Source organism: Vanellus vanellus (genome assembly GCF_965231255.1).
Source record: "Vanellus vanellus genome assembly, chromosome: 3".
Classification (NCBI taxonomy): domain Eukaryota; kingdom Metazoa; phylum Chordata; class Aves; order Charadriiformes; family Charadriidae; genus Vanellus; species Vanellus vanellus.
In genome coordinates this window covers 76,881,683-76,909,209 of record NC_138907.1, presented here as the reverse complement: position 1 = coordinate 76,909,209, position 27,527 = coordinate 76,881,683, and the positions used below count along the sequence as shown (strand labels likewise).

The 27,527-nt window shown below is 46.1% G+C and overlaps 1 protein-coding gene across 3 annotated transcripts in view; it reads right to left on the bottom strand.

The window, feature by feature from the left end:
- Positions 1-26,675, bottom strand: part of TRAF3IP2 (TRAF3 interacting protein 2) — a 28,179-nt gene extending 1,504 nt beyond the window's left edge. Inside the window, exons 1-9 of one of the 3 annotated variants that reach the window (XM_082480811.1) lie at positions 26,403-26,675; positions 18,087-18,173; positions 16,741-17,496; positions 13,435-13,624; positions 10,993-11,168; positions 9,473-9,561; positions 7,573-7,641; positions 5,122-5,238; positions 3,855-3,929 (exon numbers count right to left, since the gene is read on the bottom strand). In XM_082480811.1, coding sequence (XP_082336937.1) covers positions 3,855-3,929; positions 5,122-5,238; positions 7,573-7,641; positions 9,473-9,561; positions 10,993-11,168; positions 13,435-13,624; positions 16,741-17,496; positions 18,087-18,102 — 1,488 coding nt within the window. In that variant the 5' untranslated portion in view covers positions 18,103-18,173; positions 26,403-26,675. Of the gene's footprint in view, positions 1-3,854; positions 3,930-5,121; positions 5,239-6,749; positions 6,764-7,572; positions 7,642-8,353; positions 8,374-9,472; positions 9,562-10,992; positions 11,169-13,434; positions 13,625-16,740; positions 17,497-18,086; positions 18,174-26,402 lie in introns of those variants that run through there. The other 2 variants (XM_082480812.1, XM_082480813.1) reach the window with 2 other exon arrangements.
- Between the last annotated feature and the right edge of the window lie 852 nt (positions 26,676-27,527).

The following is a 27,527-nucleotide window of genomic DNA, read 5'->3' as shown; positions in this document are numbered from 1 at the left end:
ACCCAAAGTGAGACAGCAGGTAAGCAACATGAGCAGTCAAGACATCCAGCACTTGCTCCCCGGACCTCTTATTTAGCAGGGTAGTGTTTTCTCAAAGTGGCCCCTGTTGGGAGCAGCGCAGTCCCTGTCAGTGGAGCGAGCTCCAAGAGGACAGAGCGAAAAGCTGCTGGCATGCACCACGTCTCTGGTGCCTCGCCAGGGGATGCCCTGGCATGGGCAGCACATGTCCTGCCTGCCAGCAAACAGCCTAGCTGCAGTCCAAATCTTTCACTCCCAAGCCTCACGCTTCTCAAATTGGCTCTCTTTTCCTTGGCCTGTACAGCTGTAGGAACGAGGCTGCATCGTTTCCACTGCTCAGGGAGCGGTTTGTGTTAATTGATGCAATGGCTTTGTTAGATCTATAGGATTTAGGTATGAGAAGGAGGTAAGTCACACAGGCACCTACAGACCTCACCGAGGCTTCTGAACAAGCAGCCTGGTGAGTGGCAGAGGTATCTATCAAGCCTGGCCTTCCTCTTTCTCCAGTGGCTGAGAAAGTATAGACTTCGGTCAAGGGACTCCCCAAAGTGGAGGTTTTAAAATGTTGCTCCTCCAGGTGGACACCTCACTGCCCAACAATGGTAAGGTCCTGCAGTGTTCCCTTTGGTAGAAGCACGAATAAGATTTCTTGCCTCAACCTGCAAGTCTGTTTTTGCATAGGAATGGGTTTTAATCTTTGTGAACTTTACTCCTTTGACAAAGCTGTTTGAGATTGGCAAATCTGTTTGAGATTGGCAAAGCTGTTTGAGATTGGCCAAGAGATTCAAGTGTTACTGGGAAAAAGAAAGATACCTGTGTTTGTGTGCACACCCTTATTATGTAAAATTTGTTTCTTTAATAAATCGTGTTAAGAGCTATAGAAGGAAATGCAATGAAATACAGCAAGGTTTACCAAATGAGCCCTCTCTCTGTCTTTGATAAGAAACTACACTTTTTGGATGTAGTTGATTGGGACTTCGGTAAAGCACTCGATATAGGTCCACATGGGAAATCATTAGTTAAGCTCGAAAAGATGGAAATTAGTGTGCAAAATGTATAGCAGGTAAGAAACCAGCAAGTGGGGATATAATGAGAGAAGGACTATACGTCCAGAGACAGGCTCTGCGCCTTTCTTCCAGAACTGCTCCTGCGGCCAATTTCGTTTAATATCCTCTGTAATGAACTCAGTGCAAAAAGCACCTGCACGCTAATCAACTCTGGCAATAACTTTAACTTGAGGGAGGTGTGCAGGGGTAAAGGGGTAACTCCAGCTGCTATTTTGATCCGGAAGGAGAGCAGAGAAAGTCAGAAGGGGGCTTTTCCTTGCCGTGCAACACTGGCTGTCATTGCGGGTGGGACTAATGGGACAATGGTTACCACCCTTTAATATTTTTTTTTTTATTTGTCTGTGTATCTGTAAGCTGAGAGGAAATTCTCTCTGTGTCATAGAGTATTTGATAACTCTGAGGATCAAACTGGTAGGAAGAGGGCAGAGGGCAGGGCTGGGTGTTCAGGGCTGTGTCGGTGGAGCGTGGTTTGAGCTCTCCTGGCTTCCTTGGCGCCGGCTCTGCTCGCCTCACCCCACCGGCTGCCTCCGCTCTGCCAGAGGGAGCCTCCAGCGTGGGGCAAACATGGCTTAATGCTTTGGTCATCGGGTGACCAGACCAGGAGGACACATTTCTGTGGATTGTCTGGATGCAAGCCTTCAACCAGCAAGACCCAGGTTTCCTTTAGCAGTGTACGACAGGAAGCCGGAAATGCCAGTTCCACCTTAACTGTGTGTTGTGCTTTTTCCCCTCATTATTCAATTTCCTAATGAACGCTCTTCAGATCACATAGATCCCTTCCTGTTGGAGGTTGACTATCGCATACCAGCAGTGCTTTATGATGTGCTTCGTATGAGATTAACTCATCTAATAGCCATGTCCCCAGATGAAACCTTCCAGACCTTGCTTTCCTGCTCTTTTCCACTGCCAGCTACAGTAGTTCTTGAACATGTAAAGGACAGTATAAAAAAGACAAAATGAAAGTTATTTGCCCTCCAACATCATCCAATTGTACATATATGTGGCATTTTTCAGGTATCTCACTTCATCTGACTGCCCACAGACTTTATTACTGCAACTTGTTCAGGCTCTGGTGCTCTCCTTCCACCCGTGATGTCCTCAGTTATATTATCATTAACTAGTTAGATGAAGGTAGATGATGTACCAAAGAAATGTGTGGAGAAAGAGAGCAAAGCTTAATGGGAATAGAAAGTGCTGATCCGCATAATTTAGATGAGAAAGGCACCTCTCGAAAAACCGAGGGGTGATGCAGACTACAGAGGATGGGCAGGAAGGCTGCCTGGAGCCTGATGCTTTGATAGGAGCAGCTGAATAAACCAGCCCTGGAAATTCCTTATCGATCACTGTCTGAGAGAACCCCTGCTATATGCTAAATAGTCTTCTGATACATGAAATTCAGCCAAAATTAACGTAAGTGTATTATTCTTGTGTCTGCTTGAAAGCCCAAAGGCAGCTACAGTGCCTGCTGGGCCACTGCTCTCTGCAACCCTACGGTGCCAAGGGGCTGCAGGCTGCATGGTCTGTTCGCGTGGCAGACACTCAAGGAGCCCCCAAGGTTAGGAGCAGTCCTGCCCTTTTCCCCCCAGATCAAGCTGCAAAGACTGACTGAAAATGCTGACCGGTTCCCTGCCTCTGGTCTGCCCAATTCCCACCAGTCTGGCAAGCACCAGACTGAGATCGTTCAGGAAGGGAGCTGAATGACATGAAATACCAGAGGTACCGTGCATTCCAAAGGACCTCACGTATTTTACAAACCCAGGGACATATTTTCAAATTTCTGGGCTTACATTAAATCGGTGCCTAAATAAAGAACTTTGTTACGCTAAAATCCAGAAGTGCAGTGGGACTTCCCAACCCTACAGTCGTTGATAACGTTGTTTACTTTTTGACTCATGTTCCAAAATTTGGAAACCCAAAGAAATAAAAACAATCTTTCCCTACTTTTCCAAAACGCAGCTGTACCTAGGAGTAACATGACAGCTACCCAACAGTGCACACAGCGTTCAGCGACAAAAAGTGACAGCGTTCAGCGACAAAAAGTGCACTCAAATACAATACATCCACTCTACGTTTGGGGGAGAATGCAATTTCTCAACTATAACTGAAGCCATTTAACTTTTCTGGCCATGTAAAAATCCAAGAGATTCTCTCGGAGTGAGGAAGAAGAGACGGGAATTTGTTGCATTACTTACTTATTTCTTATTCTCAAAAGAATCTTCAAAACCAATAAGGAGTGCAGATGAAATTGTAAGTCCTAAAAAACCTTATAGTTTGCCTTTGATGGGCCCATTAAAGTTCAGGCAACGGCCTAGTACTTTAATATTTATTATCCTCTTTATTTTTATATTCTCAACCCACCCCCTTCCAGATCCTCACTTCACATCAGTCATAAATCTCTCCCATCTCACTCATCGGCATTACATCTGGACAAAATTATAAAAGGGTTAATATAAAAAGCATGCTTGCTGGATAGATTGTCTCTCTCCATTTAAATTCTTTCAATGCTCGAGACAATTTGAGTTTTAGTTGTACATTCATCATCAGAAATACATTTATGCGCTGATTTATATTGCAGATGAAATGTTTTTTATTTGTATGTACAGAAAACTATAAACTTTTCATGTAAAATGTAGCTTTGGAATATTACTAGTGGGATATTAAGAACCAAGAAACTGAGGGTTAGGGTTTTAAGATTTCATCTGGTGCACTGTGATCAAAATATTATGTGCTTAATCATGCGACAAGCATATATACATGTATGTATGTTACCTTTTTGGCATTTGGAAAAAGCACAGGGATGAATCTGAAATTCATACTTCCTTGTTGTATAAACTCGATCTGCATCTAGAATAGAAAAAATTGCCAGATTTATGGTAACGACACATTAATTTTCCTTCACATGCATCTGAATCCTATGCATAAAAGCATTTGTTGCTTACTTAAACTGCTCTTCTGTTAAGTGATTTGATCTATTGCTGGTGGACTCGGTATGGTTTCGTTTGGCCACTTAATCTGACTCTTCATTACTACAGAAAGGATGCAGGAAAGATCTGTCAACATTTCTTAAGCATTTAGTTCTGTGGTGTGAAATAATTGTGGGTTTAGCTGCAGTTGCAATCCCATGAAATCCGTCTAGAACTGATGAAGCTTGACTTGACTAAGACCCCTCTGTTCAGTCCCCAATGGGCTGAAAGACTTCAGCCAGAGGCCAGCTCTGTGTCCAAGCTGGGACCCAGGCTGGCCCCTGTGTCCTGGCTCCAGGCCCGAGCTGGGACCCAGCCTGACCCTCATGTCCCTGCCCAGTGAGGCACAGGCATCCTGGGGGTGACAAGGAGAGCAAAGGTCTTCTGAGAGCTCATCTGTTGGTGACAGTTTCTGAGAAGTTTGACTGCAGGATCAAACTGGGGGGTCGGATGGGTTTGGGGGTGAGAAAGGCAGCGAACTGCGAACTGAGGGAGAAAAGAATGATTTTCACGGCTCTGTGGGCTCTTCTGGGCTAAACATCCGTCCTGTGGCAGACCACAGAGATGGGTATCTGTGACCCCTGCTGATCCCCTGCCGCCCTGCACCCCCAGGACACCCCTCCTTGCAGCTCTGGCCTTCGCTTTGCAATTCCATCTTTCAGCCAGCTTTACTGCTGCCTGAGAAAAGACCTCAGTTACAGGATGGCCAAAGAGATAGGGACTGGTTTATAGGGAGGAAGGTCAGGCAGCGTTAGATATGGTTGTGCTCAGGGCTCTACGACAGGGCACAAGGGCTTGAGAAGGTGAAGGAGGGAAGAAAACATCGAACAATAGAGAATATGGAGGAATAAGATGAGCATGTTTAATAGGATTTTTCTTCCTTGAACCTCTTAGCAGATGTTAATGAGCATACGGAGCTGATGAGAGGGAGGATTAATGAATTCCAAAGGGGGGTGTTTAACTATGGGGATTAGGGAAAACAAAGCAAAGAACCTGCCATTTGGAGACAGATTTGTCTTTTGAGAAGAAGAGACAGAGTCTTTGTAAAACAGCAAACGCATGTCCTTGCTTACCATCCTGTGGATGTATTTAGTATGTAAGCCGTGTTCATCCCTGTCCAGCTGGGATTCAGCCCCTTCCACATCCTGTTTGTATTTTGGACTGATTGCTATGATTATCATCACCGTCTTCTGTTAGGGAGAAGAGCACTTTTATGAAATTGGGAAACGCAGCGTGTTTGGTAGAGGCAGATCGGAAATCTGCCAGTTTGTGTTTTAAGTGATCTTTATGTTCTTGGCAAACACGAGAGGATCTCATTCATTCTGGCAGGAAATACAGGAGAATTCGTACACTCGTTCTCCTCATTATTTCTCGAGATCTCATAATATAGAAAATCTAAATGTCAAGAGATATATTAGCAGCTACCAGTTTACAGTTGGAATCCCTGTAATAAAAAGCTACTTTTTATCAGTGTAGAGTGTCTATGTACATACACAGAAAAGTTTTATCTTCAAATTCAGACCGAAATGTTTTCCAACAGCTTATGTAAAAGTGCATTGATTTAACCGTCTATGGCTTTTTATACATAGAGCCACTAAAGGCAGTTGCCTGTGGAGGATACATCTAGGGCTCTTGGCAGCAGAAAGAGCAACTTTTCTTGCTGATCTCCTTAGTGGTGAGGTGTGCAAAGAGACGACTGTGCGGAGAGGTGGGCTGTTGTGGATGCCCTGGGCAGGTTTAGGGGTACCTACACACTCTGTCCCACCTCGCTGCAGTGGGCTGAAGGCAACGTTCCTCGCCTTGCCGGGGCAGCCCAGATCTTTCCTGTGACCTGTTTAATCCCAGGCCCCCACTGAGCTCAGGTTTCCACAAAGGAGCCATCCTTCCTATCTCGGAAATGTCTCTCCTCCTTAAGGGTGGGCCCGTGAAGAGGCTCAGCAGATGAAAGCCTCCTACTTGTGTTTACCTAGGCCCTGTCTTTCATCCCCGCCACGTCAGGCTGTGTAAGGCTTCCAACTCTGTGGCTCATAGTCAGCCTGGCACCTAATTAACTTTTTCCTTCTGTGCAATATCAAGGGAATTTGCCCCACCACAGGGTCAAATACGGTAAGGAGCCGTTATCCCTCACACTGACTTAACATACTCCAGAATTACTTTTGCTTGTGCCTGACATGCATGTAAGCACTTACAGATGTTGAGGGTTTGCAGAGACATGCCCGGTTGCACACATCCCCCTGCTTGTCTCCAAGCAGTCCCTTCTTCCTCACACGTGTAAAGGTTTTGAAGTTAGAAACTGCCTCTACAGTCAATGGAGGAAGACAGACATTTCTGGGGCGGGCAGTCAGAGAACAATCCTCATGTGGAGGCAGGGAATGGCTCTCTGCACATACTGGTCTCCTACCGACTGTGCAGGAGTTCGAGGGAGTTCTGCCAGTTTGTATTTTAAGTGATAGTGATGTTCTTGGCAAAAGCAAATTCACCCTGGCTTCTAGTTTCAGTACCTCCATTATGCATGGTGGTCCCAAGCCCGATTAGTCCTGACAAAAGCCCCAAAATGCATGACTGTATTGCCACAGCAGAGGCCCAAGCTGGCTCTGCATGCAGTAGTACCATGCCTGTGTGATAGTGCACTTGAGCTAAGGTGTCCTGCTGGACACCTTTAGGAAACCTGTGTGGTGCTGTCTCAGATGGTTGAGCTTACTTGCTCAGGCTGGGGAGAGCCCACCACTTTGTCATCCTGTTCCTGAGCCATGGAGATCTCCCCAGAGTGAGTCAGAGGCCTGGTGGCTACCCAGCAAGGCACGGATCAAAGGAAGCCACCCCATGACGGCATGTGTTGAGCGACAGAATTGCCAGTTTGTGTCCAGTTGTACTGGTATAATGGGACCACTTGGCTTGATCCTAAAGGAGATGTGCACTCACTGCTCCTTTGAACTCAGAAGAAGCTGCTGCTGTGGGAGACTGCACTGGCAGCAACATGAATCTCTTTTTCACTGCTTAGATAGATAGAAAGTGATGAGAACAAATCTATCATTCGACTAACAATACCAATTTCCAGTTTACATATGGGATGGTTTATCCAGAACCTTTTAGTGTTTTAGATAGCAATGTAAATGCTACAGGTGAGAAGCAGGGTCAACATTAGCCACCACTATGCAGCCTGGGATGAAGTACAGGTATCATTTTAACCAAGCATAGCTAAACCTCCCTATTTAAAAATGAGATGGAGGAACAACTTGTCCAATGGCAGCTTCAGGCTGAATGTAACAGCCAGCATTGGACTTTGGCAGGAATGCCAGGATTAGCACTTCATTTCTTAAAGAGAGAGCTCTGGGACCATAAGATGCAGAAGTGAGTGACATTTGCCTACGCCCTCTCTGCAAGGCCTCTGCCATTTCAATAGTGGTGGGGAAGGGCATAGTAGGGTCTTGCGTTTTGATTCTGCTCCTGTTGCTATTAGAATAAGTCAACCATTTTCCTCGGGTCACCTCTGCTATGAACAAGGTTAAATTGCCTTTACATACATCACCTAGGTAGCGCTCCATCCACTTAATGATGTCAATACCTCGTACCGTGTCCTCAAATATATCAATCTGCAAGAGAATGAAAGTCTGTGGTGAGCATCCCTCCGCCTTTTCTCCCCATTTGGTGGCACTGAAAAGGTGCCTGCTCTTTTCCCTAGTTTCTAACGTGCATGCCTAGTTCCCTTAGGCAAGAAACATCACACAGGCACACCCCCACCCCTATGCTTGCACAACTTCTCCCCTTTCCCTGCAGCCCACAGTGGAGCCGGACAGGCACCCTGTGCAGGCGGAGGGGGGCTGCTGCAGGCAAACCTCTGAGCTCCCACTCAGCCCTCCATTCCACCAGCCGCCCTGCCCTGCCAGCTCCCAACCCCCGGGGCATTCTTGCTCATCGGAGCAAGAAACAACCACTGACGGTGAACGTTAGATATACAGTGTTTGCAAACTGTTTTTTTTTGCCTCTGTAAACACCTCAAAAAGGTGGATGGCTGCTCATCTTCTCTGCCTGTATAAGATGCAAATGTCCACTGTTTTCTGGCTGCAAGGGTATGCACCGAGTGTCAAGTTTTAGCTTCATATTGCACTAAATTGTCAGGGTGTGGGGTGGGAAGTCAGCCAGGTCACTGATACTGGATGCAGTAACCCAGACTTCAGTGAGAGCAGAGTGGTGGAGGACTTCATAGGACTGAATATGACCAATGCTACTCACTTCCCTGCATGCTCAATAAGCCCAGAAACTGGCAATCAATGACCGTGACCAATGGAGTAAGTATTAACTTACCCAAGGTTTTGATAGAAGAGTCATGTTCTGCTCTCAATTCTTTCTTTTTCCCTTTTTCAAAGTAGAGAGCATATTCGCTTCCCTGCTTTGGGGCCATTTTGCTATATTTATTATTCTGCAGCAGGCTCCAAGAAGTGCCTGTCCAGCAAAGGTGGTATTAATGAGCTTTCTACTCTATTCCTCTACGGTGCCCAGAGCTTCCTTATGAATTGGTCATAGTACAGAACTGCTGGAGAGAAGTATAATTGCAGTCTCTGGAAAAAATCTTTGATTCGTGAAAATAAATAAGCGTGCGCAAAGCCCCCCACCGAGTCTCATTCAGTTTAATGATAGCCACTTGCTTAAATGCTTTCCTGAACTGAAGCCAAAGAGTGAAGGTTGAGGGGTCAGACAGCATATGCACTTGATATAAGAAAATATGAATCAAGATTTTGATGAACACTGAATCCTAGAGCCTCTGTGGATGGTTCCCTTAGAGAGGGCTGTTTTGATGAAGCAAGCTCACGAGAAGTTAAATGAAAATATTGGTGGCTTATGGGATTAGACAGTAGGACCTTTTCAGGCCAGTGATTTTAGAATCCCTTTTAAAAGTGTAACAAAGCAAATGAAACCATGAGATGGGCTGTTTCATTAAGCTATGTGAAATACACTGATTTTTAGATCATTTTTAGCAGAAAGGTATTCACATCTGAAGAACCAACGATGTAATAGCATTGCAGAAAAAAAGCTGGGATGGGATGAACATGAAAATTGACCTTTTTTAATATTGATATTACAGATCAAATATGAGACAATGTTAATGGAATAGCTCACAAAACCTCATACTATTACCCATCTGGTATCTGGTGCCACTAAATGGAATTTTCCAGGGTCATTATTAAAACACATTTTAAAGCATAAAATTCAGTTAAAATATGAGCAAACGAAAAGGCAAATCATTTAAGCTACAACTTTTAGAGCCAAGGCTAGTTCATTCTATTTGTATCTTCTTTAACCTGAAAAATTCAATGAGAAAGAGAAAAACATTTAGATGGACAGTGTATCATTGCCTCTGCTTTTTAAAAAAATGTCTCTTTTCTCCCCTGGTTGAAAGTCATTTTCTCCGGAAGGAATACTTACAGCAGTCTGAAATCCATTTACAAGCAGGAAGTTCACAAATTTCATAACCTCCACTGCTGTGTCCACCGAATAGGTTATAAAGACCTTGCCTACGAGAGAGAGTCCGTATGAATACGCGGTGCATTAAAACACACCATTCAGAGGATGAGACTTCCGCGGCCCTCCTTTTCCGCTGCACTGCGGTTTCTGCCCACCTACGTCTTTTTGGATTATTTACAAAATGGATGCGGGGTAGCGCACTGGCTTGGTGTTGAAATCAAGCCCCCCGTCCAGAAACAACGCTCTAGATTTTAGCTCCTACGGCCTTGCCGCTGGCAAGCGCCCCTGTGGAAGCTGCAGAGGGTGACACCACTCTGCCGCTCGCCCTGCCCTGCTGCCAGAGCCGCTTCTTCCCCAGCCCTTTGGCGTACGTGAGGTTGGACCCTCACCCAGCGCTCAGGTCACCTGCACCGGCTGCAACCAGCCCAGCTTTCCCCCAGACCTCGCTGATCTGACTGAGAGCTGGAGGAGCCCTCACGCACGCCGTACTGCCTCACCTTATAGCAGCATTAACCCCCTGCCCGGGCAGGATGGATGGCTGATGACAGCAACGTCTTCAGCTGCCCTTGCCATCATGGAAGGAATTTCCTTACTAACAAAAGAATCATGGATTTGCAGGTCAGAGCAAACCAGCTGGCTAATCTAATCCAGCTGTGCATGTATCACAAATGGCACAATTTTATCCAGTAATTCCTGTATCTAGGACACGCTAACTGATAAAGTGGAGCCTATCCAAGAGTGGTGTCCAGTGTCATAACTCAATCCTACAGGCCAGAGAGATGCAGCTCTCTGGATTTGAAAGGTGCTACACAAAATGAAGAAAAAAGGAAAAATCAAACCCTCAGGTGAGATGGGGAGGGTTCTTCGCAATGGTATTTCTCACTCGCTGGCCAGCATGGCATTAAGCAGCCGGTTGTCTGAAACGTGACTCTCCCGTAAGAGTTGAAGGGTGAAAGCATTTCAGGGGCTGGTGGCAGGGGAAGCACCGCAACCAGCGCCTGCGCTGCCCTCAGCCCTTAGAGTGGGCTCCTGGCCCAAAGTCCTCTCCGCTCACCAGGTCAGGGAGAAACTGAGGTCGAGACTTGACATATTTGTCTGGTTTGGGACAGGCAGAAAAGCTTTATCCCTAGGGCTTTGTTTGTTATTGGTCTTTTACTGTAAACTTCAATGCCTCCTGCCTCAGAGGGACATCCTGTTTAGCAAGAAGTCATGAAAGCAATCTAAACGGTATTTATTTTTTGTAAACAAAATAACAAGCAATTAATGACAATTATGTTTACAGGATTCAAGGGGCTAATTCCATCTCACCAAACACAAACCGTCACACCCTACAGATGTGATGACACACGGTTTTTTCTTTTCTTGTTGTCTTTGTGTCTTCATGTCGTTCCCCCTGCCTTGTCCCCCCTGGAGCTTTCCCACCTAGAGCTGTCAGGCTGCGCTTTAAAATCTTGCACAGAGCAAATTTGCTAACCACTTACGCAACTCCTCCGGCAGATTGCTGGTTCTCAGAGTTCCCTTGGCTGCGGGGTTACTGAGAGGTCTCGGGACAGCAGCTGGAGATGGAAAATTGTCAGAAGGACAACAGCATGCTTCATCTGGGCCGCATGCCTTGGGGGGCAGCTGACCATTAGGTAGCTGGTTGTATAACTGGTTTCTATGAAGAAAAGCAAATGAGGATTTAAAAATATTTATTTTCAGGTAAAATTAACTTTTTTTCTCATTTAATGACACACTAAAAACTTTATCCGTATATTAGCTAAGAAAAGTTCTCGTAGAAATGCTTGGCTTGGCAATTCTACTCCGTTATTACAGCATCTTTTGAACAGATACCTTGGTGACAGTCTACCACAAGACGCAATTTATTGCAGAAGCAACATTAGCCACAGGAAGTAAATGCACCTCATAGCCAAAAGCTGTTCAGTTTGCAATTAACAGAAGCAAAGGCTGTTTCTGAGAGAAATAATGCCATGGCGAGGATGTTGTTACGCACGTACGGGTGCAGGGTGGCACCTGGATAACCTCTTCCCATTATCTAAATGGTGCTTCATGGCACCTCAGATGCTCTCAGGATGTCCTGTGGAGCACAGGAGGCACAGCACAAGGTGGGGAGCAGGAAACTGGGGGTACAGGGCACTCCAGCTCCGGCTCTGACACAGCTTGGAGGGTGTCCAGTTTTGGACAAAACTCAAAGTTTTGCTAAAGGGAGCAAAGTTAATTTCTTGACCAGCAACAGTGGACCCAATGAGGGTTTCTCATGTTAGGTATCTGCGCTCCAGACCTGCAATAGCCTTGCCCAATGTCTTCTCCACTGTAACAAACAGAGAGAAAGGGATGATTTTAGGAATCTTAGCAGTTCTTGTCGCTACACTTGGCTTCATGGTTTAAGTCAATAGGAAGGGGAACCTGTACAGATTTTTATGTGAGTTGTGCTTTGAATCTGCTGGGCTGAATCTGCTGGATGAGTTGATAGGTTTCTCTGAACGCTTTTCCCCAGAGCAGTGACGTTTAGTCAATCAAGCCCACTCTTTTTTTTTTTTTCTTTGCCTTCCTTAAATGCATGATGACAGGCTGGTCACAGCATGTTTTCTGTTGTCACATTAAGATTTGGTTTATTCATTTCGGTACAGATGTTTTCTGTTACAAAATACTCTATAGGCAAATATTACCAACATATAACTGCCGTTCCTGGAATCAGCATGCAAACACCAGCCACGCAGCCGCAGGACAGACCCTGCATATTCTGGATTTCTTTTAGTAGAGGAAAGTACCAAGAAAAGCAACACGTACCTCATCAACAGCCACAAAAAATCTACCCTGTGGCTAATTTACAGATCTTCCCCAAACTTCACCTTACCTAACAAATGTGCCAAAAATTAGGAGTCTGCTTTTAAATTTTACTACTGCAAAGGATACCCACAATTCCTCAGTATTTGTACATTTTCATACAAACTCTTCAGTGCAATTAGCTCTGCTGCAAGTACTACCTTATCTTGCTGTCACTTGTATGTCACAGCCCCTAACTTTTCAAACGGCTGAGTACTGCAGTATTTCAGTTGTCTGCCCTCTTTTGTCCCCTCTGTTCTCCTAATGTCCTGCCAAGACCATGTCACATAAGCAGACATTTTCAAACAACACGGATGCCTGTAAGTTTAGCACTTCTAAAAGTATTGTGGCACTTAAATAAAAAAGGTCTGCTTTTCAGAGGTGCTCAATCTCAGTGGCTTCAATTTGGCTTCAGGTGGCTGAGTCTGGAGAAAACCCTGATCGGATAGTATTTCCCATTTGTTATTCATGTACTTTTAGAGAGGGAGATATAAGGCCTGGTAAATTAATATTTGAAAACGAGTCAAAAAGCCCCAAATGAGAAGTGCTAGACACTGGGTGTTTTATTACTACATAAGAAATCATAGAAAAAGGCTACAAACTGCAATGTGGAGGTATATTAGTGACGGACAAGATTTTCTCCCTTTTTCTCTGCACTACAGAAGAGATAAGAAGGAAATCACTGGAAGCCAATGACTGAGGTGTGCCAGGCTGGTACACTGTAAAGCTGAAGACTGCAGTGAGCCGCAGAATTGACCTTTGCTCTCTAGCAGGAGAGCTCTAAGATTTCAGCTGAGATCTTTTTCAACCCTTCATCCCTTTGACCTTTGAGCATTTATCTTCCTTAATGCATGCATTTCAGGGTGTGCTGTAACAACATATCGGGTAACCGGCTTTGAAGTTCTCTGGGGTAAGGTCAGGCCCCTGCTGGGTATAAAATAGCAAATAAAGAAAACTACCCAGCACTTGCATGTATCCCTGCAGCCCGGGCATGCTAACATTACAAGGCTTCAGAATTATTGGTTGAAAGCCCACAAAATCAGATCAGAGGAGCTTCCACTGTGCGCAACCCACCCCCCACCCCGAGGCATACTTACGGGAATCGAGGAGGACCAGGGGAGGAGCATGTCCTCTGGGGTGGTCGGTCGCCGGTGCCCTTGGGAGCACGAAGGTTTGAGTAATTTGGGATGACTTGCTGGGCCAGACGGATAACTCTCATGCAAGGTCCAGGAACAGGAGGAAGTGGTTGCGATGTATGTGCAAAATGTTGGTAAGGAGCTCTGCCATCTGCACGGGTGAGAAAATAAAGGCAGCAACTATCATTTCAGCCAACATATTTTTGCCTCCGTTTGTATTTATTCCTCTTCAGGCAAGACCTCCTTCCTGTCTAGGGAAACTGAGCAGTTTGGAGGCATTTGCAGGTACCTTGGTCTGAAAGAAGCCAGATTAAGCAACGTTTTACAGTCTGAAGTTTCCTATTTCCCATTCACATACGGCACAATTCAGATCCTCACCCTCGGTTGGGCTGTTGGGACAACTGACGGTTAAACATTCAGAGCTGCTTTGTCCTTGCACTTACTATGCCTCAGTGTTTTTTGGTTGGGTTTTGTTTTGTTTTTTTTTTTAAAATTTCTTTTTGGCAATAACTTGTGAAAATGAATCATCCCAACGTTCTCATGAAAGCAGATGCAAAATCCTGGAACAAATCAGTTTGCAACACTAAAGCTAAACAGACTGATTCTTGTAAATGAAAAGAGAAAAAATAATCTCTTGGTTTGTTACTTCACCCTGTATGAATTTTCTGCCCAAGTGACCTTTTAAGGCCTTGCTGCTGCTCCTGTTGTCATCCAGGAGGCTGCAGGGGAAGACGCCCAAAGTGACAATCTTGCTCAAGAAATTCTGAAAAACCTTACTGTTGTTTGCCGCGCGCACGTAATGCTATTTAATGACTAACGTACAGTGGAACTGTTGGCATAAACTGAAAGAGAAAGCAATGCAAGCTGTTTGTTTCCCAAACGGGAAAAAACTATTTTTTTTTTTTTTTTTTTTTTAGTCTTTCTGCTTGCAGTTTTCATTAGGCAGCAGCTCTGTGCACTTTCAAGCTGCAGTGCGCAGATCAAAGTCTGGCCTGGCAGGGCTTATTAGCGCTGCCTGATTATGGTGTTATGAGCCGGCTCTGAAAGCTGCAGTACTCAAACACTCTTTTTTCCCCTCCCAGATTGTTTTTTTAAATCCTCTTAGCTATTTTGGGGTCATGCTTTCCTTTTCCTAGCAGCCATGAGGACTAAGGTTTTTTTCAAAAGGGGAGGGGAGGAAAAAAAAAAGAAAGGAAACAAAGCTTTGACGAAATAGTCCAATTCCAGGAGCCGATACTTCAAAAAAACCCCAACAACCGAGCCCACAATTGCAAAGACGTTCCTGATAAAATTGTGAGTCGGCAACATTGTATTCATTGAGATTGTTTGGGGAGATTTTCCTGCTCCCCCTCTTAACTATTTGCCACAGGACAGGGTGAAAGAGGCTGGGAGAACAAAATTGAAAGCAAATATGGTCTTCCCGTGGATTCCTCGTTACCGGCTCTAGGGAAGGTGGCAGGGCTCTGGGAGATGGAGTTTGGTTTACAGGTTTTTAGGCCAATGCTTCAGCAGCTTCCTTTGGTTCTGTCTGATGCTACTGTATTTTAATAGACGCAACCGCTGCCGTTCAGAAGCACAGCGTGGCCAAGCGCGCGTGCCCGCACACCCCAATAGCTCTCATATATAAAAATCTGAAAAAATGGTCCCTGGGCACATAGCATTGCTGCGAGGATTTCTTGGACTTCAGAAGCAGTTTTGCTGTTGTATCTCAAATAGCAGGTGTCCGGAGCCAGCTTAGAGCCTACGGGCACAATTGCTATTCCCCGGGAGAGGCGTGTTGTGACACACAAACTGCAGAGCTTTGTTGTGGGTTGCCGCTGCCCAACAATTATCTGAAACGCAAGGAGCTGTCAGGAGGTGATTTACGCTGTACTGGGCATGTGAGAAACAGGAGTACAGTTGCCAGCGTCTTGGTCCTGACCAAATCTGCTCCAGCCATCTGAGTTTATTTTATTCTTTTTGTCCTCTGGATATGGTTGACATGGTAGTGATTTTTCTAAAGAAAGTCTTTCAGAGTTCCTGCTTTAAAACAAAATGGCCTCATTCAGTAAATGTCCTACTTCTCACTATGCCTGTGTGTGGAGGAGGTAAATGGAGGTAAATAGTGAGGGGTGTTGTGCAACCAGCTCTTTGTTTGCCTAAAGCTGAACAGAAAGGAGAAGGTATGAAAAGAAAACGAGAGGACATTTTGCAAATGTTCAGCTGTAGACATCGATTAAAATCCATCTGTAGCCCCTTCCCTTTTACAAAGTCCAAGATCAGAGGTGAAAACTGAGGCTCTGATACCCTCTCTCTTTCATATACCTAATTATAACACATTGCTGGAATGACAAAACTCCTTAAACAGATGTAATATAAATGCTGTGGAGTCAACAGAAGGTTAAAAAAAAAAGGGTTATCGGAGCAGGCCTACAGCTTTTTATTACAAAGCCAGTCTAAATTGGGTCGGGGTCTCATGAGTCTAATGTAATATAAATTATATTAAAACAATGATATTGCTGTTGAATGTTCAAAGCTCACTTCATAACAGATAAAAATCTCAGACTGAAAAGGAATACTAATTAATAGCAGGCTGTAAACTGCATCATAATCTCCAAGAGCCAAAACACCCATACTGATGGAGTCACATCAGCGTTCACCAGCAGCTGAGAGGGCTCCATTTTAAGTAATGAGCTTTCATTTCAGCTGACAACAGAAAAAAATGAGGATGATGGATGTCACGCTCTTTTCACATAGAAATAAAACACATGGGTGAGTTTGGTCACAATGCTGGGAGATACTATTTACAGAGATCAAGGGCAACCTCCCATCCTGATTCTGGCAGGAAATTCTCAACTTTGGGGATTCAAGTGGGAGCAAGGAAATCTATGAAAACAACAGGAGTTAAGTCGGTATAGGAGGCTGCTGAATGACTGATGCAAGGAGGAAGGAAATTACTAGAATATGAAATAACAGCAGGGACAAGGCTGTGTATGCTCAGCGTGACTGACAAAGGCTAGTTTCTAGGCAAAATTATTAGCCTTCAATTGATGAGCAACTGTAAGCTCTTTAACCTTTTATCTGGCTCAGAGGTTCTGCATCAGAGAGTCTGGCTGCACAACCCAAAAACCTGGAAATAAAAAATGGGCTGAAAATATGTGTTTAAAAAGGTTAATAATTGCATGCCGTGCATTGCCATTAAGTACAGTAGGAAAACACCAGCTTGGTGAATGATGTCTGTGATACACCCGGAAAACCTCCCGTGGGGTGAGCGGTGGTGCTACTTACATGGGCCTTGGGGGTGCTGCTCTGCTGGGCAGCGGTGCCCAAAGCAGCCGTGTGCTTGCGAGGAGGTGTTGGGATGGGGCAAGTGCTGGCACATAGGGCACTGTTGATCCTCAGGTCCAAAAAACTCTCTGGAGATCAGTGGTCCTGGGAGGTCCTGGGGATTCAGCACGGACACCAGTGGTAAGGGGGGCTCCAGGTGCCTAATGCCCATGACGTCTCGTGACTGGGAGTTGTACCCTGTGTCCACAGTCCCCAGCTCTGCTGGGGGTCTGTTTCCTGAGGGTTGCCATGACTGTGAACTCCCTTGGCTGCCCTCCTCCAGTGGGCCCTCAGGAGCATTAGACAAGCTCTGCTCTGATTTACTGGAGTTATGCCCAGTGTCAGCTGAAAGCTGTGATCTTGGCTGCATGCCTGGTTTGTCCATAGCTGCAAGATGCATCTTGGAGGGAAATATTCCAGCTATTGATTCACCAGGGGAACAGAAGCGTCCATCGCCATCAGGATCGGTGTATTTTGACCACAAGCTGCTGCCTGGCTCCATGGATGGTGCTGACTGATGATGTGCTGGTGCTCTGCAGAGGCATGAGGGATCTGCCACAGGCTGAGGTGTTTGAGCGACACACTGTCTCTGGGACTCCTTATCCTCCATATCCTCTCCAGAAGGCTGTAAAGCATTTTCTAAGACATGTTCGGGAAATGGGGACCACGGCATGGATTCATCCACTTCGACTGGTATGCTTCGACCCACAAAAGTGCCTGGAAAAGTGGGAGAAGAAACACTGTAGAACAGCCATACAGACAAATGCCTGTTGTCAGTCATCACTCCGTAACTGTGAGTTGGAACATTAAAGAGCAATATCACGGAATCATGGAGTTTTCAGAGTTGGAAGGGACCTCTAGAGATCATCTAGTCCAACTCCCCTGCTAAAGCAGGATTGCCCAGAGCACATTACTCAGGACTGCATCCAGGTGGGTCTTCAAAATCTCCAGAGAAGGGGACTCCACCACCTCCCTGGGCAGCCTGTGCCAGTGCTCCGTCACCCTCACTGTAAAGAAGTTTTTCCGTGTATTTGAACGGAATTTCCTATGTTCTAACTTGTGCCCATTACCCCTCGTCCTGTCACTGGGAACCATTGAAAAGAGCCTGGCTCCATCCTCCTTCAACCCACCCTTTAGATACTTGTATGCCATAACAAGGTATGTATTCTTTACATTCTTTGTATTTTTATGTTTTTTTAAAAAGACAGGCAGAAAACAGCCAGAACAGTCCAGCTGAATTTTGGCAAAGCAAGAAAGTAGAGGGTTAGCTAGAGTATGGCTAGCACAGAGTTATAATTTCGACTAACCTGACACAGAGGCCATTTCCAAGTTTTGTAGTTGCACCGGAAACGAGAGTCAGCTGCCTTACTGCAAGGCCAGGATTTTTCAGCAAACTGGAAAACAAGAGAAAGTACTCTTGTGAACATGGTGCAGTTTCACACAGGCAATAATCCCAAAATAACTCTATCATCTCAGAGACTGGAAAAGAAATACTAGTTGGAGTTCTGGAAATTACATTGCGCAAAACAGACGCTTTTATGGGATTTCTGGAACTTACTGTTCCTGCTGAGACTGGAGAAGGGAAAAGCACGTGAACTGTCTCTCAAAGGTGATTTCTGCACCTGACAAAAGAGCAGGCTGCGTAGGTCTGGGGGTTAGGCTCAGGTATATTCCAGGCCATACAATTACTTGCAATTATTTTATTCTGGACTTTTTAATAATAGCTTAGCAGTGATGCCTCGTATCTAAACCTCACTGGATGCCTAGCTGAGTTATTTCAACTCCAAAGCTTGTTTTCAAGTCTTGCTGCTTATTTTATCAAACCACTTCATCCACCTTATTATCACACGGCCGTTGTTATTTCAAGTTATTGAAAAATTAAAAGAAAATTCAGAGATGTTAGTTACTGTTTGGATTTTCCCCCCCTTCCTTTGGAATGGGCTTTAGCCTAAACATCAAAATGATCACTTTTTCTTTGGGGGTGCTGTCAGTAAATTTGGTCCAGCCAAGTGATCCCTGATGATGGACGCCTCTCCTCCACCTTCACTCAGAATGACAGCAGCAGTGATGGGTGAATGGTGAGCGGGCTTCAGGAAAGGCAGCCACCTTCATCCTCTTATACAGGGGTGCAGATTAGCTTGCTCCCAGCAAATTTTGTCTGTTACTGTGAAGCACAGAGAAAAAAGCCCGGTGCTCATCATTTCCCTAATCATTTTCCTCCTATCACATTGGAGAAGCTAAAATCCCAAGTAGGAGAGTTATCAGAGAAGAATAGAGTAAGCACTCAAACAATGGGAATGACAATGTTTAGCAACAGAATCTGGCTTGAAAGCCTGGTAAAGAAAGTCAAAATCACAACACGTTTAAAGAGCTTTTAGCAATCCAAGGGTTTCTCCCAACTTCAGTCACAGAAAGGTCAAATAAAGAACATATTCAAATGACCACAGTATTAAAAACAGTTTAACAGGATCACAGAGAGGTATAAGGCAGTGTCCCAACCTTTACCCTGGCTCCTACAGCGATTCTGTAAAAGCAAATTATGTGTCCCGTGTTATAGGGCAAGAGTGAGGCTTTACATTCATGCTGATGAGATCAAGTGACATGTAGTCCTCTCTGAAAGTACCTCTGGCATAGAAAATTCTGGGTGTAACATTTGCTGGCAATCTGGATAAAAACTGTGCTTTGCTGCTGAGCTGCAATGTAAACATTCTTCCTCTGTGTAACTTAATACCCATCTATGCAGAAGCTTTACCATATATTCGAAATACACATCCTATGTTGTAAGAAGCACGTCCACAGGGAGAGTTATCCTGGGATAATTACAGTGGGATAATTACACTGGCAAATTTTCCCACGTAGGCAAGTCCTCAGAGAAGCTATTAGTTGCACCAACACAGTGAACACGCTGCTGCTTTCACAGCTGCAGCCCCTCTGCATGAGAGTGCTGGCTCTGGTGCCAAACCAGCTCCTTCCCATGCAAGCACCCAGGCTTGAAATCCTGATGGCCAGCTCACCACCATCACACATCTCTCCCTGTGGTTTGCATCCCTTTTCCTCTATGCCACGTCACTAACACCGGCCCTGCTCGCTGAGTCACGGTTCTCTGAGAGTCATAACTGATGTGATGGGAAAGGGAAGAACCTTGAGCTCTTGTAATCAGCACAGGACAATCACAGGGACTTGTGCTGTGCTGTCTGGTGCGGTGGTGGCACAATGTCACTTAGCTGGGACCTTTGGTCAGATGGCAGTTCAAATGATGACCGCCCTGTGGTGGTGACTCACGGGCATGGTACAGCGTGAGGTCAGATTTACATGATACGGTGTGTAAAGCTGTTGAGCAGTCTCCTGCCAGACTTAGAGAAGCGCCTGTGAAGCTTAGGTGTCAAGCTCCTTGTAAGGTATCTGCCTTTTGCTCATCTCAACAGCTTCGTAAACTTGACCCTTGGATCATCTGGCCTTGAAGTTCCTGCTCAGACATGCTTCGACTTGTGATATCTTCTGTCCATTTGCTCATAAGCTGAACGACGCGCACTTGAGCAGCATAAATTATATTGTGTACTTTTATTCCCCCACTGAGCATCTTCAGCGAACTGGTTCCTTGTGCAAAATTCATCCTGGTGTTCATGAAGTGCAAGATCAGCTGTGGGGTACTGGCATACAGCTCCAACTGCTTAGCCACATGCATTGTCTGAGCATCCCACCCCATTAGATATAATCCTTAGCAAATACCCCAAACATGGATTTTCAGAAACAAATTTGCAAAGCCTCATACACTAAGATGCTTCTTTGTCTCTGAAGTAGTCAGATCAAAATGCTAGAAAATACTTTGAATTCAGATCCTCTTTATTCAACAGCCTCTAGTTTAGCACTGTGACAAAAATGACAGATTTCTGTGGAGAAACCAAGAACTCAGTCCAGAGCTCAGTGAATTAAATGGGAATCTCTCTATTGACTTCAGTGAGTTTTGGATCAGGTGACAGATGGGATTTAAAAGCTACTAAATTCCTTTGGAGGCTACAAGCTCCAAAGTTTTTTGGCCTTTTTTTTCCATTGCTATCATCATGCTATCTATGAAATAGATCATGCACAGACTGTGTGAGCCTAATGAAAGGCACAACACAGGCAGAAAAAAATCAGACTTGTTTTCTTCAGGCTTGTTGTTTGGTGTATTTGCTCTGCCTTTCCGAGGGATATTAAGACTTTACTAAACTGTATTGCAAGTGATCAGCTACCAAACTCTTCAAATGGCTTACTTCAGAACAGTTTAGAAATGTCTTTCCTATTAGTTTAGCCCTCTGAAAGGATAAATGGATCTTTATCTCTCAAATCAACTCAGTATTTAAATGACAGCCTTATTTCCTTCCTTTGTAACGTGAGCTAAACATTATGAAAATTACTCCAAATATCTAAGTAAAAATAATTTGGTGAGACAGAAGAGATTCCATCACCTGTGTTTTTAGCTGCAAAACCTTCTAGTTTTTTCAAATATGATTTTGCTTAGACCCTGCCGCAGGGTACCCGAGCGGCTAAAGCTGAGCTTTGATAGCCACGCACAGCCCCTGCTCCCATGGGGCCAAGGTAGGAGGAACTGAGGGGCTGAGGGCTTTCGTGTTAAAACAGACACATCATTAAAAAGGAGAAAAAGTGACTTCATCCTCCTCCTCCCTCAGTAGCTCTGGTTGGAGAGAGAAGCTGTTACAACAGCAGAGCTCTGTCTGTAGAGAGGGCCCCAAGGCCAAATTAACCCCAGGACGTGCTGAACACTTTTTGAGCAATGCTGGCAATGGTATGTGGATGGGAATTCCCAAGAGAAATCCCCACACTGCTGGAAATGTTACAGATGATTCAGAAACATCCTCCTCCGACAGCAGTGCTTCAGGACGTTGTTTCTGCTCTGCTGAAGATCCTTGGCTTTTGGAAAAAGACCCAATGCTGAGCCCTTTATCCCAGTATTTTACATTGCCTTGTGCTCCAGAGTTTCATCAGGTTTCCTTTGACTTTTCCAGTTAGCTTATCCTGCAACCATGCGTATGCATAGGACAGAAAAATCACTCGCTTAGGTCTCCCGCGTTGAAGAATTAGGGTAAAGGAATGTTTCAGCATATTGAAATACGCTCAGAAACCTGTAGCCTGATCCCTTTTCTGGCACGAAGACCTCTGGAGAGCGTAGATCGTGCCCAATATCATTTCCAAAGACACCGCAGCTTCAAGTCAGATCACGATATTGCCAGAAAGTTTTGAGAATTTAATATTCCCCCTGCACCTATGACTATGCAAGAGATTACTGATAACCAGCTGAAGCTGTTGCATGAATTCTTGCTTGTAATAAAGTGAAGAGGCCCTTCCTAAAGGGACAGAATAGCCAGGCCTGGACTGCTCTCAAAAATGTTGAGGGAACTCCTTAAACCACGCTTTCTCTTTCTCTTCCTTCCTCTGCTCATACACCCAGTTCTGTTGTGTGCATTAATTCAGCAAATAACCTTCCTGGGTGGGTGCTCAGTGAGCCAAGCTGCTGGGAAGAAACCCCATCCCAGTTCCCTTGGGAAGCTGGAGAGGTCCTTCTACTGCCTGGAGAGGTTCTTCTACTGCTCCTGCCAGGGAGCCGGGAGGGAGCCTGCCCAGCTCTCCTGCTCACGGCCGGCCGCTGCTGGCGATGGCCGCTCCTGGGAAGCTGCAGGGAGAGCATAAATGAAGGGGAACAAATTCCTCTGCAGGTTGGTAGAGAAGGGCCTGAGCACCCAAGTGTGAAGCGAGGGCCAAACACCCCTAAAAAAAGTCCGATGGAGGCAAGGGCCTGGCCAGGGAGAGGGAGGGTGTTGGGCTCGGGCTCATCTGTGCAGTTTTCTTGCAGCTGATTGTGAAATCCGTCAGGTATTTCATCTGTTTCCCAGCACGAAGACTTGTCAGGATGCACTGTCCCAAAACACACACTAACCATCTATCTGCTTTTGATTAGAAAACTTCTGTTGTGAAGAAACAGAAGAGAGAGTCTGCAACGCGAGCATAGCTGCGCTCTCCGTCACTTCCGGAGAGGGGGAAAATATCTTTGCCCTTTTGATCAAAGTTATATTTGTCTACATAGTTAAAAAAAAGAAAATATTAGGATGAGAAAGAAGCCTCACCTTCTTTGGTGCACAAGACACAAGGGAAGGGTTATTTATTCACCAGTTACGGCATTTCTGAAACGGCACGGCTATAGATTGAGGCAAAGCTGAGATCACAAGGGGCGGGGATGGACAGGAATTTCTTGATTTCCAAATAATTCCTGTGTACTTTGGCTGAATCCTTTAAGCTCCCTGGCGCTGCTGATATCCATATGCAGGATGGGAATAAGTGGATGCAGAATTTGCAAGCTGCTGTGAGGATGCACATATTGAGATTGCAACAAATGCTGTTGCCATGGGGTCAGTTAAGCATAAGTGTGTAAGTACACTTGCCTTAAGTGCAGCTTTCTCTACAGAAACACTAGACACAACTTTCCTCAAAAACCCCCAGGGACAAATCCTTTTAGGAAGAGCAAGTGAAAATGTGGGAACTGTTTTGGGTCTATAACCTAAATAAACACAGCCAAGGAAATTCAAGCTCCAGAGTTTCACACTTCACCATGAAGAATTTTGGCTGCTGTCATCACAGATGCTTACCCTCTCCCTTGGGTACCCTCCACAGGGAAGACTAAGGCAATGTGTCACGTTCCTAGGCCAGATTTTAAGCCCTCTAGGGCAGGTAACGTTTATTTTTATGACTTCTGGAAAAAGTAGAAAAAGAATATGAAAACAACGGTCCTCTTCCACACTGACTATACAGTTGCTCTTACATATTTTCTGCAACCATGGCATGAAAGTCTACATATGCCAGGATGTCGTGGCTTAGGCTGAACTGGCCATCGGGTGAGCGGCAGATACTCCCCCCTACCCCTCTTCAAATAGAGAGGCAGAGGAGGGAAAAAGAGACTTATGAGTTTAGAAGAGACTACTTTAATGAAAAATTAATAATAAAATAAAAAGAAAATAATGAAATATATATAAAACCGTATCAAGCTCCCATGATGACAATCACGTCACCGGCTGGCACTGGGGAAGTCCCAGACTGGACTCAGTGACAGATGGGAACTGGATTCTGGATCTGGATTCAGGAGAGGGATCAAAGGCAGACGAACAGACAGAGGCCTCCTTGGATGCTGGCTATTGAAGAAAGAGGGCTGACCCTTTGATCCCTCAGCTTTATACTGAGCATGAGGCAGATGGGATGGAATACCCTGGTGGTCAGTTTTGGGTCACCTGTCCTGTCCGCTTGTCCCTGCTGGTGAGACCCCTCTACTCTTTTCTGCCTCCGACCCTCCAACGGGGCAAATAACCAAGTGAGCTGCCCTTGGCTGTTACAGCAATAAGTATAAGCAGGAGCATCTCTGCATAGCATTCCTTGGCATCAACTATAAACATAGGTCTTATCACTCTGAGAGTGAACAGTGTCTGCAAAATATGCTGCCAATTTCAGTAATTAGAAGAGGACCAACTAAGAAGCAAAGTTACTGAACAAAATTAGTTCTGCTTTACCTCAAACCAGGACAGAGGAGAACAGGAGAACATACTTCCAACCCTGCATGGCAAGCATCACATTCCCTTTTGCAGCACTAATGTTGCTTCCCCGGGCAATCCATGGTACCAAGGCTAGGGTAGACCTGTTATTTTTTCGCTCTTTAGCGTAGACTTCAATATGCATGTGATAGGAAAGCTAGGCAACAAGTAGTAGGAAACTGGAAGTGCAACACGCTCAAGCAGGATCCAAACAGGTGTCTCACATACAGGCAGAATTCCCTGCTAGTTTTCTAATATTTGTGAAATATGAAAATGTCTGCAATGATCTGAGGTATCCTTAAAAATGTGTTTGTTTCCGAGAGATTACTTCCCACCCATTTCTGATGCTGATAAAACTCCCATAGGCACTGAATATCCCCCAAACTGAGATATCCCACAGCCCAGGAACATCTAAAAATCCTGGCACAAAACTGGGGCTAGCTGAGTGAGGTTGGACAGGGGGACCACACTGAGAGGCATAAATGTCCCCAGACTGCTTTCCCATAGCTTCATGCCTTATGTTGGAGCCTCCGGTTCCTAATAAGGGAGAACCTCCGGTGTCTCACGGGGCTGACGTATCTCTTGTCCCTAACCACTCTTCCCGCTCCACAGCGCGAGGGCTGCAGGGTGTGTGGGTGGTGGGAGGGTGTGGGGAAGCCTGGGGGACCTGACGCATCTCCCTCAGCTGGCGTGAGAACAGCCTCCCTCACTTGCTTTCATGAAACGTGCAGAAACGTATGTATATCTTTCAGACGTGTACCCTCTGCCAAACTTCAAAAGCCACTGCTGGGGGTGGAGGACACTGACAGACACGAACACCATAATTGCACATGCCTTGTTTCCTGCCTTAAAAAGACAAAAAGAAAACTCAACCCCATAAAAAAACAAAAAACAAAAAACAACCAAACAAAACAAACCAGCATGATTCAAGACATTGCCGGTGCTGAGCAAGAGCAAGCCCAACCTCAGAAGCTGACGGCATCACAGGCAGCAGCACAATCGGCAGATGCTCGCCAGCAGCCGGCGGCATTGGGCGAGTGTTTGCTGGGCCAGTGGCCCTGCCGCCTGCTCCCCTTGCACCCCCGTCTTTAATGTCACCCACTGTGGGGCTCACAGCCCCGTCCAGTGGTGGTGGGGGCATTGTTGCTCGACCCAGATGAAAAGGACAAGGCCAAGCCAGGCCTTGAACCCACCTGGGGCTTGCAGGAAATGGGAATTTCTGGTTTGGTGGCCCCCGGTGGCGGCTGAGGACCAGTAAGCCCAGATCTGCCGTTCTTGTCGCCCAGCCAATGCTAACCCTACAAAACCTGTGTTCTGAAACAATCAGTTACTGTGTGAAATGGGAGCGGGTTTTATACGGCTGATTTTACTCCAATTAAAAAGAAATACTACCAGCTCGCTTCCACTGTTTCCATACCAACGCCATGGGGAATGGCATCTACGATCCTGTTTCCTTCGCGCTTTCCAGCCACCTCTCCCTCACCAGGTCTGTGGACTTGTCGAGAGGAGAGGAGAAGAGAAAAGAAGAGAGGAGAGGAGAGGAGAGGAGAGGAGAGGAGAGGAGAGGAGAGGAGAGGAGAGGAGAGGAGAGGAGAGGAGAGGAGAGGAGAGGAGAGGAGAGGAGAGGAGAGGAGAGGAGAGGAGAGGAGAGGAGAGGAGAGGAGAGGGCCAGCGGCCAACACACCACCTTGAGCTCGCACAGCCGTGCAGGGCGGGAGCGGGATCAGGCCTGGCTGCCAGGCATTGCCAGGCAGCTCTGTAAATAGGCAGGACAACATTTCGACACCAGGCGTGACCGTTCCCAGTGTTTACTCCCAAACCCTCTGGATTTAAAAAAAAAACAACAACCAACAAAACTGCAGTGAAATGGCTGAAACATGTTGTAACCATCTGTGAAACTCAGTCTATCATTACATGGGGGGGGGGGGGGGAGAAGGGAGCGAGACAACAATTTGAGTGAGAAAAAAAAAGTCCGCCGAGAGCCAGAAGTGGGTCAGCAGCTAATTACAAACAGGGACCGAGAAAGGCAGCACCTCTAACACTTCTTACCTTGCGGGCGAGGGAGGCTGGCGCTGAGCTGGCCGAGGAAAGCGGGAGGGCTGGCGTGCCTCCTGCGCACCCCGTCGCTCTCTTGGCGTGCCCGGGTCTCCTTCCTCGGCCGGCCGGGCTTTTATTATTTTATTATTTTTTTTTTCCTCCTTTTACGACACCCTCCGTGCCTCTCCCAGGTAAGCGGCAGAACTGGCTCTGCAGCAGGAAGTGGAAGAGGCATGCACGGCACCGCGCGGCACGACGCGGCAGCGGGAGAGCCTCCGCGGGGGAGTGACACTTTGAGGCTTAAAACTCTCTCTCGAAATGCCTGCGTGCGGCTCGCCCCCTCTCTCGTAGGAAGCCAGGCTGCTGCCTCCGCGTGAGCCCCACAGATAAATAACTCTAGGGGAAACCCGGTGTGATTCCTGAATGGTGTGCCTCCCTGGGAAAGTCGTCCTTCGCTTTTAGTCCTCGGGCACTTACTGTCAATGCCAAACGTTAAACCAACTGTGATTCAGACTACTGAAGTCAATCACATGATAAGCGTAAGAACTATATAAAGAACGAAAAAAGGATTTCTCGTCTGTTTTTTTTTTTCTTTTAGTTTAGACTTCTAGGCACTTCCAAGTTTCTCTCTACACCCCCTAGGAGCAGAAACTCCCTTTTCCTACAAGCTGAAACCCTTACGTATTTGCAGAGCTCCCGAAAGCCGAGTAATGCTGGCGCTGATGGCAGGGCGTGGTGGGGTTCGAAGAGATCCGGTAAGCCATGCTGGTCGCTTCATCAGTACAGTGCCAAGCTCCATCCACCGCCACGGCCCCTGGTGTGCCCGCTGGCCGCAGCTGCACCTCCCAGCCCGCGCCGCCTTCCTGACCCCCTCCTTGGCACCTCTCCCTGCCAAGAGGCTCTTCCTGATCTTTAGCCTACATTTTCTCAGTTTAACCCTAGGAGGAGTCTGACTTGGCTGCAGCTTGTGCATGGCTCTTCATCCTCCTGGCCTCCATGGGCTGCCGCCACACACTGCCTTAACGCTTGATCGGCCATCGGTCTAAACCACCCCCACGCCTCACTTGAGAAGTGCTGCTGCTTCTCCTTCCTGGGCCCTTCCCCTGGCACGGGGCAAGGAGGAAGAAGCTGCCTGCT